This window comes from Physeter macrocephalus, chromosome 21, assembly GCF_002837175.3.
Source record: "Physeter macrocephalus isolate SW-GA chromosome 21, ASM283717v5, whole genome shotgun sequence".
NCBI classification, from domain to species: Eukaryota; Metazoa; Chordata; class Mammalia; order Artiodactyla; family Physeteridae; genus Physeter; species Physeter macrocephalus.
This window is the reverse complement of record NC_041234.1, coordinates 90447593-90459162: the sequence shown is the minus strand read 5'-3', so window position 1 is coordinate 90459162 and position 11570 is coordinate 90447593. Positions and strand designations below refer to the sequence as shown.

At 36.2% G+C, this 11570-nt stretch overlaps 1 protein-coding gene across 1 annotated transcript; it reads left to right on the top strand.

Moving 5' to 3' along the window:
* Positions 1-8760: 8760 nt before the first annotated feature.
* Positions 8761-10039, top strand: CT83 (cancer/testis antigen 83). The gene is made up of 2 exons (XM_007117684.1): positions 8761-8835; positions 9833-10039. The coding sequence occupies exons 1-2, from the start codon at positions 8761-8763 to the stop codon at positions 10037-10039; spliced, it is 282 nt and encodes a 93-aa protein (XP_007117746.1).
* The last annotated feature ends 1531 nt before the right edge of the window (positions 10040-11570 follow it).

Sequence of the window (11570 nt, the reverse complement as noted above, 5' to 3'; positions counted from 1 at the left end):
TTTCAAATTTATGTGACTTCGGTCAGGGCTTTCACCATATCTTCACTGGATCCACCTAAACCTCTTCTGTCCAGAGCAGGCTTTCATGGAAAAAATAATGAACTGTGCAAAACCTGTAGAATGTATGTGTCTAAAGCATCATCTGACATTTTGTAGAGACTGTGCTTTCCAGACAATAGAAACAGTGGGCTCTGATCCTCATCTTAGAACCTAACTACTACACTAAGACACCACAGAAAAAAAATGTGGCCCGACCCCTACCCATGATGGCAAAGGCCGAATGGGGAACCTAGACATCTACGCTCACAAGCCTGTAATAAGGCTCTCCAACACCCCTGATTAGATGGCTCAGAGAAATTCAAATAGAAAACAGGGACTTTCAACACCAATCCCTGCAACGAATCCCATCCCCATGGCATCAGTGGATACTACATGGGGGTCCTGAGCTTACTTCCCACCCACCATTAATGAGGCACTGTATTCCCTCCCTGCTGAGGTTGTGTCAAAGGAGGTCTAGTGGAGAGTCAGAACTTTTACCATTACGGAGAGGCAGTGAAATCACCCCTACCACGGTGTCAGTGGAGACCATGTGGGGAGCTGGAAGTCCACTCCTAACAGCAGAAATGAGTTCACCCTTCTTCAACACTCAGATGTCAATGGAAGCCAAGTTGGGAATCTTTACTTCTACTCAAACTGACAGTGATGAGGCAGCATCTCTTCTTTCACTGCCAGAGCATTGTCAGAGAAAAGAGAAAATCAGCAAAACATCCTGAAGGTTTCAGTGCTATCCAGAATCTCATAATATGAAAATGTCCAAATTTCAATAGAAAGTCACTCATCATACTAAGAAGTTGGATGATCCCAAACAGAACAAGAATAGACAATCAGTAAATGCCAAGTCCAAGAGGATAGACAGAGATGTTGAATTAACTAAAAGGAAAAAATTGGCAACCCCGTAAATGTATATCCAGCAAAAATACCCTTCAGTAATAAAGGGAAAATCAAGACATTCTCAGATGAGAGAAACACTAAGAGAATTTCTTGCCAACAAACATACTGTAAAAGAATGGCTAAAAGGGTTCCTCTAAACCAAAGGGAAATGATAAAAGAAAGAACCTTGGAACATCAGGAAGTAAGGAAGAGCATGGCAAGCAAAAATATGGGTGAATACAATATGCTTTTCTTCTTCTCCTGAGTTTTCTAAATTATATTTGATGGTTTTAAAAAAAAGTAAAACTGTTTGATGTGGTTTTAAATGTAATGTAGAAGAAATATTTAAGACAACTATATTACAAAACAGAGAGGGAAAAGTGACATAAAGGGTGGTACTATTTCAATATTTCACTCAGAACGGTAAAATAAGGACACCAGTAGAAACCGCAATTAAGGGACATTCTGCAAAATACCTGAGAGCCTAGAGGAGCATAAGGAGACATGATAGCTAAATGTATTGTATTTCCTGGATGTGATCCTAGAATAGAAAAAGAACATTAGATTAAAAAAAAAAAACTGAGGAAATCTGAATAAAGTATGGAGTTTAGTTTAAAATAATGTACCAATATTAGTTCATTGATTGTGGCAGATTTACTATACTAATGTCAGATGTTAATAATAGGGGTACAAAAAAATAATAATAATAAAAAAATAATAATAGGGGTACGGATATATGTGAACTCTTTGTACTAGCTTTGCAATTTTTCTATGAATTTATAGCTATTCTAAAGTTTAAAGTTTCCTTTAAAAAATTACTAGGCCATAAAGAAAACCTATGACTGATTTCATTCTCCAAACACAATACAGTAATAGAACAATAGAAAAGCAACTGTAAATATCTAAAATGATTATAGAGATTATAGAAATAAATGAAAACCACGATGAAAGCACGGATTTGTAAAAAAAAAGAACAATTTTTTCTTAATCAATGGTTCAAAGAAGAAATCATAAAGGAAATTGTTATATATTTAGAATTAAATAATCACAAAAATACTACATGTAAGAATTTACTATACAACTATAGTAATTAAAACAGCGTGATACTGATGGAGCCTTCAGACTAATGAAACTGAAATGAAGCCAAGTGTATATGCATACATTTGTACATATATGAAAAATTAGCATATAATAGAGATGATGTTAAAATTAGAATACAAGCTTTCCAATAAATGGTGTTGGTTCAATTGAGTATATATGAAGAAAAATAAAATTGGAACCCAGCATCACATAATAATAAAAATCAATTCCAAGTGGAAGTAAAAACCAAATATGAAAAAAAAACTATTGGAGAAAATATAGAGGACTATCTGTATGATTTGTGGGTGTCAATGGCTTTCTCATACAAGAACCCAAAGCTAAAACTATACAGTAAAATATCAAAATTGGAGTATGCAATAATTTACATTTTTCCATATGACAAAAGACAAGGTAAAATTAGAAGATACAACTGGCAGAAGACATTTCCAACATGTATAACCAAAACCAGGTTGGCGGGGGTCAGGAATCCACAAAGAACTCCTATATGTTTGTTTTTTTAAAAAACTTGTTAAAAGATGGTCAAAGAATATGGACAAGTAACTCACAGAGGAGGAATATGAATAGTCAATAAACATATGAAAGGATCATATAGTACCTCTAGTCTTAATTTTTTGAGGACCCTCCATACTGTTTCCCATAGTGTCTGCACCAATTTACATTCTTATCAACAGTGCGTGAGGGTTCCCTTCTCTCCAGTTCTCGCCAGTATTTGTGATTTGTTGTTTCTTTGATGATAGCCATTCTGACAGATATGAGGTGATATCTCATTGTGGGTTTGATTTGCAATATGCACCCCTATGTTCATTGCAGCATTATATACAATAGCCAACATATGAAAACAACCATGAATGGAAAAAGAAGAATGAGCATCCACATTTATCATCATCGAGGATTAGTTTCTTTAAAATATTAGTCAAATATCAATATATACACCTCACTTAAACTTTTATTTCTTTGATTGCTAATTAGACTGAGCATTATTATTATTATAATTTTTTGTCAATTGTTTTACTTCTTTTTTTATGTTCTTACCAATTTTCTACTAGAATATTCATCTTTGTTCTGAGATTTCCAGTTTCTTTCCATGTCAACATATTCCCGTCCTAACACTAAATTGTTTTAAAAAGTGTTTCTTTAATACATTTTTATATAAGCAAGTATCTTCTCTTTATTTTTGTTCTTCAAAAATTTCTTGGCTGTCTTATATTTTAAAACTTCCAGATGAATGTTAAAAGCATTTTCTCAAGTTGCAAAAATCCTCTTGAGATTTTCATCTGAATTACAGTAAAATTACATCTGAATTTTTGAAAACTTGGCATGTTTATATTGTTTAGTCTTCCTATCCAGGAACATGTTATTCTTCTACATTTATGTAAATCTTGTATCTCTCCCAGTAAAGTTTTGTAATTTTCTTCAGCCAATTTTTTTTTCTGGGTATTTTGTATATTATATTGTCATTGTAAGTGGTCATGTTTTCCTACTATATTTTCTAACTAGTTATTACCAGTATATAAGAAAGCTCTTTAATCTGTTCATTTACTTTGCATCCAGGCACTTTACTAAACTCATTAGATCTAAGATTTCTAAGATTTTTTATGTAGAATCTTTTAGATTTTCTATGCAGATATTTCTTACTGCATTCACTGGAATTTCTATACCATTATTAAATGATTATAGTGATGGAGCACAGTTGTCTTTTTCTTGATGTTGATTATAATGTCTCCAGTGTGTCACTGTTACAGATGTTGTTGGTTATTGTTTTCATCTCAATATCATAATATTAAGGACCTATTCTTTCATGCCCAGGCTTTTAAAAAATTAATGTTTAGTTTTGTTAATCCAGAAATGGGTGTTGAAATTTAGTAAATGCCTCTTTTGGACGTCTATTGAGATAGTCTTATAATATCGTCTTTTTTTTTTTTTGACCTATGGAAACGATATACTAAGAGATTTCCTAATGTTGTCATCCTAACATTCTGAAATAAATTATATTTGGTGATTTTTTTTTAATACTGTCCATATTTTATTTGCTTAGTGCTTTATTTTAGATTTTTTTCATTTTAAGAGAATCAGTCTTTAAATTCTCTGTGCTATATTTGGCAAGATTTTATGTCAGGGTTATGTTAGCTTCAAAAAATGCTTTAGGGAGCCTTCCCTCTTTTGCCAAGATCTGAATTTTTAAATTACTGGCTAATTAAATATTACTTGAAAATCTGAAAAAAAAAAAAAACCCATAGGGCTTCCCTGGTGGCGCAGTGGTTGCGCGTCCTCCTGCCGATGCAGGGGAACCGGGTTCGCGCCCCGGTCTGGGAGGATCCCACATGCCGCGGCGCGGCTGGGCCCGTGAGCCATGGCCGCTGGGCCGGCGCGTCCGGAGCCTGTGCTCCGCGACGGGAGAGGCCACAACAGAGGGAGGCCCGCATACCACAAAAAAAAAAAAAAAAAAAACCCATAAATAATCAGTCTGGGAATTTGAATATAGCTTCCCAGTAGAATATAAGCTGCAAGGAGGACTTTTGTCTGTTTTGTTCACAGCTGTATCTCTACTGTTCTAGAACAGTGCCTGGTAGTCAGTAAACGTTTGTTGAATAAATGGAAAGTAATGAATAGTCTCCTGGACCTTTGGTAGAGTTGTTTGGAAGGTTTCTTTTTCCTGATTTATCCCGTGTTTTGCTCTATAAATCTCTTCTAGGGCATCACTTACACACACACACATACCACCCCTCAAAAAAAACCACTGGTTTATTTTAGACAACCCAAGTATATGTATTACTAGAAAAATCATGTATTGTACTTAAATTTCCCACTGACATTAAGAACAATTATCATATTTTCCATTATTACAAGTTATAAAAAAGCTGCAAATTATATTTTAATAAAATTTTCAGGTTGGCATTTCAAAGTTTCAGTGACAAACATAATGAATTGTTAAAGTCTCAATTTGAGAGGGACATTGTAACTCTTTCTCTTAGTAAAAAAGCTAAAAGCAATTTTTCTTCCAAGTCCCATAATACTTTCCAGAACATATTACAGCTCTAAAGGTCACTTAAAATAAGCTCTAAATGTCACTTAAAGTAAAACAATGCCACTGAAAAGAAAACACCAGATTTAAGCATCATCATTCAGATTATATAATCTTTTTATTTTGCCTGTATTACAACATCAGAGGTGATATGGGGGTAGAGGAACAAAAAATGTCTCAGGTTAGGGTTGATCATAACATATACAGTCTTTATCCTTTTTCTTATCAAATAAAAGAAATATGGTCTAGTAATTTTGACTCAAATATGATTAATTTGAAAGGGCATGCTCTCAGCAAAATTCTATGGCAATTTATATGTAGTGAAGTCTGGATTATGGTGTCACAGATCAATGATCTGTGCTATATTTAACAAATACAACATACCACTTATTTATTTGGCCCTGGATAATATGGTGCAATTCCAAATGAAAGGAAGCTGTAATTGAAAAGTACAGAGCAACCAAAAAAAATGAAATAAACCTACAATGCCCTCTGTTGATGAAATATGTGACTAGAGAATGCATGATCAGAAAGAAAAAATTCAACATGTTTCTTAGTTCATTTTTGTTTAGTTTCTCTAAAATATGTCCTAATTGAATTTCACAAAATAAACGTTTTATGTTCTGTTTTTACAGCAATCAGCACAAAATTATGTCAGTTAATAGGAAAAAGTATCAACATATAAATGGTTAGTGCAGTAGGCCCAGTCACATGGCCTTGAATAGGTGTGATCTACTTGGAACTTGTTCTCGAAGAACAACAATTGGAAGGGAAGAACCATTTTTAGACAATTTCAATTAAAGCAAGATGGAAGATGCAGATGGGTAGAATTCTGAACAAGCCAGATTGCTGTCCTCCCCCCTTGTTTTCCCTAATCTTCAAATATCAGCCAAGTCCTTACAAATGATGGAGTTCATGTGTGTCTTATGGGTGCAAGGATGGTTGGTATCCTGAGACAAATTCTAAATCCCCTCCTCTAGAAGATGTCACAGAGATTGATAGACATCCTTCAATAATTCCTCATCCTCTCTTTCTCAGTAGCATAACCATAAATTTTGATTGGGCTTATCAGTACCCAGAATAAATACTGTATTTCTTGGCCTCCTTTGCAGCTAGATTTGGCCATGTATCTACATTCTGGCCAGTAAAATGAAAGTGGTAGTATCATGTGCAACTTTGGGGAAATGTCCTTAAAAGAAAGGAGGCACGTCCTTCACGTTTTCCACCAGCCTGGTAACAGAACAGTTCAGCAACAACTTGGACCATGAGGTGGAAGATGTATGTTGAAGATGACAAAGCAACAGAGTATAACAAACTAGGTTTCCCGATACATTTATGAATCTCCCTTGCCCACACTGAATTGCTTGTCTTTTAATCAACTCTTTTAGTTTAAGTTATTGTTGCAGTGAAATATTATTCAGCTTTAAAAGGAAGGAAATTCTGACAAGGGCTACAACATGGATAAACCTTGAAGACATTATGCTAAGTGAAATAAACCAGTCACAACACAACAAATATTGTGTAATTCCACTTATATAAGGTACCTAGTATAGTCAAATTCATAGAGACAGAGAGTAGAATGGTGGTTTCCAGGGCATGTGTGGAGGGGAGAATAGGAAGCTAGTGTTTAATCAGTACAGATTTTCAGTTGGGAAAGATGAAAAAGTTTTGGAGATGGATGGTGGTAATGGTTGCACAACAATGTGAATGCACCTACTGCCACAGAACTGTACACTTAAAATTGGTTAAAATGTTAAGTTCTATGTTTTATATACTTTATGACAATTTAAAAAATGCCAGAAAAAGTCAATGTTAGCAACAGTCAATGTGCGTGATGAGAATATTTTCCAAAATCTTTGAGGTGCTCCCTTGGATACCAGTAAGATCAAAATTCAAAATTCTATTGTTAGAGACAATGTTACTGGGCTTCATTCAATTTTAGTTGACGAAATAAGAAATTAAATGTTAAGATAACCACAATTACATGCCAAAGGAAGTGTTATCACCCAACTGTTAAATATTTAAATACTTCAATGCTCTATTCTTACTTCTCTTTCAGTTTGTACGCCCTACACTGACATGAGAGAATTTCTTACACATCTAGAGCTTCAATTGTCATTTATATGCAGATGCCTCCCAAATGTATGTTTTCACTTATTTCCCTGAGATCAATTATTTTATGTTTCAAAGTCACCTCAAACTCAACATGTCCAACACCAAATTCATGATCAGCATCCCCATACTTGGTTATTTCCCATCCATTCAATTGAGTAGGCCATAAAGTCAGGACCTTCACTCTCCTTTACATCTCATATCCTATTATAAGCTCCTGTGCCATCATGTACTTCTTGTTATCACTTATCTCATTAATACTTTTACATTATTTCTGTGAGTATTTGATTGATTAATGTCTATCTCTCACACTAGAGTGCACATTCCAGGTGAGCAGAGACTTTATTTTTGCTCATAGACATAGTCCCAGAATACAGCACAGTGCCCACCCTTTATGTGGGTGTTTAATAAATACGTGTTAAATAAATCTTTAAACTCTGAACTCATAATTGGGAAATAAGTTTGATATGAAAAATGTATAAATGTAATTCCTCTCCTTCCTGTCTATATGAAGATTTGAGTTATTCCCCAAGCAGGGTTAGTGGATTACACTTTGACACTCATCTTGAGATTACCCTGGCTATTGCTTTTAGTTCTGCGTTTTAGTTCAGTGCCATTTTGTACATTTACCTGAATTTCTTGAATGCTTCTAACTTGTCTAGTACAATGACTCCTGTATCTATCCCCTCTCATTATCTAATCCAAATATACAGTTCAATTCCTTGGGTGGAGAATAGTAAATATTTGAGGCTCACAAGTGTAGGTAGAGGTCCTGGGGATGGGGATGAGGGTAAGGGAATGGGAGAGTTTGTCTCAGGACTCAAACTCTGTGGGTTCAAGTCGTGCTTTTGCTACTAGTTTCAAATGAGTTTACTTAACACCTGAATCTGTTTCTGCATTTCCAAAAGTAGACACAGTATTAAAAATACCTATAGCACAAAATTATTGTGAGAACTATGTGGAGGAATGACCCTGGAATTACTTTTTAAACTGTACAGTGACACAAATGTACATTAACTATCCCAATGTGAATAGGATTGGAGTGAATCCTAAAATAGCAGCGGGGGTAGGGAGGAGGTATTTGGCCAAGACTCACAATTTGTAGGTAACTACTTTTACAGCATTTCTACTTCGTTTTTGAACTTGTTTTTGAAATGAATAATGGAGTGGTTGCAGCAAAGATAAATTTATCTTAACAAAAATAAAGGGGGGGGAGCATTTTTAAAATCTAGTTTTAACCAGTCAATTTAGAGTCTGTACTTCTACCATGTTTCAGCTTCCCGAAAATCCCAAACTCTCCCATCGTCTCTAACTCTGTAACCAGGTGGGCGGTTAGTAGGCGCTGCCTGGTTTCCTGAAAGCCGGTGTTACGTCATCAGGTTGTGAGTAGCGCCCCGCTGCGTGTGCCTAATTGTGAGGTCACAAGCTCTCTCCAGCTGGACGCTGCCGCGCGTCCCAGTTGCACCAGGCAGCGCGGCGCGCTTAGCGTACTGGTCAGCGGCTTCCGTGGTCTGGGCGGCTAGCAGCCCCCTGCTTCCCAAGTGCCAGCTGAGTGCCTCGGTGCCCGAGAAGAGTGAAGAGGCCGTAGAGGAGCCATGAGCCTCCTGTTCCTGCTAGTGAGCTGCGTTCCGTTCGCCTTCACGTTTGTCTTCTGGAAAACCCTGTTTCAGGTAAAGTGTACAAGAGCAATTGGAATTAGATGAAGCTCGATGAATACATGGACTGGGGAGGGGCTGTGTTTAAGAGAGTAGAAAGATAGTAAAATAAGAGTAAGGGGGAGGTCACCTCATTCCTTTTCCTTTTGAAAGAGCCCCAGATGTTGACTCTTTACCCGCACACTTCTCTCATATTGACCAGTGGTTCCACAGCTGAAGTATGTTATAAAAAGCCCCAAGTCACTAAGTGATATAGTCAGCTTTTTACCCACTTGAAAAGTACAGCAGAAAGCACCCACTCCCCAGCACCACCTCCCATTTTAAGAATCTGTACTTTCTCTCTTCTTTGGCTTCTACTGCCACATGTGTTTCTGTTTGCCTCTTCCTCCCTTGTATTTGCCTTTTCAGCCATCTTTATAAGAGCTTTTGGGGGCTTCCCTGGTGGCGCAGTGGTTGAGAGTCCGCCTGCCAAGGCAGGGAACGCGGGTTCGTGCCCCGGTCTGGGAAGATCCCTACATGCCGCGGAGCGGCTGGGCTCGTGAGCCATGGCCGCTGAGCCTGCGGTCCGGAGCCTGTGCTCCGCAACGGGAGAGGCCACGACAGTGAGAGACCTGCGTACCGCAAAAAAAAAAAAAAAAAAAGAGCTTTTGGGGGCATTCACAAGTAATTAAGGTCAAAATGTGGGTTTCCTGGTGATATTTAAAGTTCCAAGTGAAGTGCCTTTAGATAGGAATCAGACAGGATCCAAGTATAGACCTACTGGAATGCCCAAAAAATGTAAGCCAAGGGTATGGCATTTTGGCATTAAAAGGCTATTTTAATTTTTTTTTTTTCTCAGTCTGTGTTTGGGAAGGGCATATTTCCAAATCAGTGTATTCATTCAACAGATTTTTAATCTTGGGGGAGGACAATCAGTTCATTTTGGTAAACCAAGACTAAGGATGTTATTTGGCGGTATTTGGATTTTACTAAACTCAATAAACTACATATGTATAATTTCCTTCCCTTACAGAGAAACACTGGTGAAATGTCATCAAATTCGACTTCTCTTGCGCTGGTGAGATCATCCTCTTCTACTCAGTCAACTAAGAGCAATACTGATCAGTGTCTTTCAGTCAACAGTCAATGGGATAATAATCTCCCAAACTCGATAACCGTGCAGAGGAAAATATTTGTAAACCTCAGCATCGTGGAATACAATCTGGCTGAATTGGAATGATTCCTAGTTACTAAGGGTTTAAATCGTGCATTAAGTTAACCGGAAATACACTAGCAAGCCTACAGAATGTAATGACACTGGAGGCAATCATTAAAGGCACTTTGAGTGGATTCACTTGATTATATGTGTTTATACCAAATGAATTATTATTTGAAAGGGGAGGGGATGCCAAGTCAGATACAAAATTCAGACATTTTGCCAGTTTGCTCACTCACATTTAAAGAATTGATTATGTTGCTAATATATATTTCACTGGGAAAGGAATGAAAGCACAATAGAAAAAGAAACAGTTCGAGTTGTTTTCTCTTTAATAAGCTACACTAAAAAGAATATTGAGATACAGTGATTTTAATTTCACTCAGGTGTGAAAAACAGTTTTTTCTAATGGTTTACAATACAATACTGTAAATGTCTCCAAGTTTGCATTAAAGTAAATGGGATTTGATGGAACTCTTTCCATTTTGCAGAATAGTTTTCTTACCACTGTTGAATCTGTGTAATAATAATACTAAGAGCTATCATTGAGCACCCTAAAATGTGCCAGGCACTCTGTTAAGATCTGTACTTTACATAATTGTAAAGATAGTCACAGAAACTCTTAACTACTCTTTGTAGTCAGCTCTTGAAGTGGATTTCTTTTCCAGTACCACCACTACCACCAATTAGATATTATCAGTATTTCATTAGAAGTGTGCCTAAATCTTCCCTGAACTGCAAGAGTCACCGTAGAAAATTGCATGCATTTTTTTATTTGGTGAAAAATCCACACCTCAAATAACACCAGAATATAAGGGTAGAATGCATGTAATATAATATGGATTAAAGTTAACGTCTAAGCTGTAGTTATCTATTTCAAATAGTATTTTATAAAATCCAGTATAATTGAGGAATTAACAATCTGTTGACATTCACTAACAGCATTTGATCTACGCTCAAAGAAAACCCTCAAAATATCTAACACAAGTTCATCTTATATATGTACATAATTCACTGAGGTTGTTCAGTTACAGGCCTACCTATCTACCTACCTTCATGCCCCCTCCCCCCAAAATAAGTTACCAGTGTAAATTAAAGAGACACCTTAATCTCTTACTCCTTTAATCTTCAATCAAAAGGAAGAGGAAAAAGAATTTAAAATGTATAAGAAATTAAGGCTTAAAATTATTCTTTTATTCCTCATTTGACAAGAACAAAAAGCCAGCAGTAGTATATGTGGTTCTTAAACTTTTCTGAGTCACAGATCACTTTTGATATTCTGGTGAAAACTATGTACTCTCACCCTAGAAAAATGCATACACACATACACGTAGAAAAATATTACATGTAATTTCAGCTTCATATATTCTCTGAAGCCCAGGTTAAGAACCTTAAGAATAAATGAAAAGTTTCTTACATAGTTAGGTAATGTTCACCATCCTAGGCTGTGATAGTAAACCAGTTGTCAGTGATATATAATCAATGTATAAATCTATTAGTGGATGGATCTAGAGACTGTCATACAGAGTGAAGTAAGTCAGAAAGAGAAAAACAA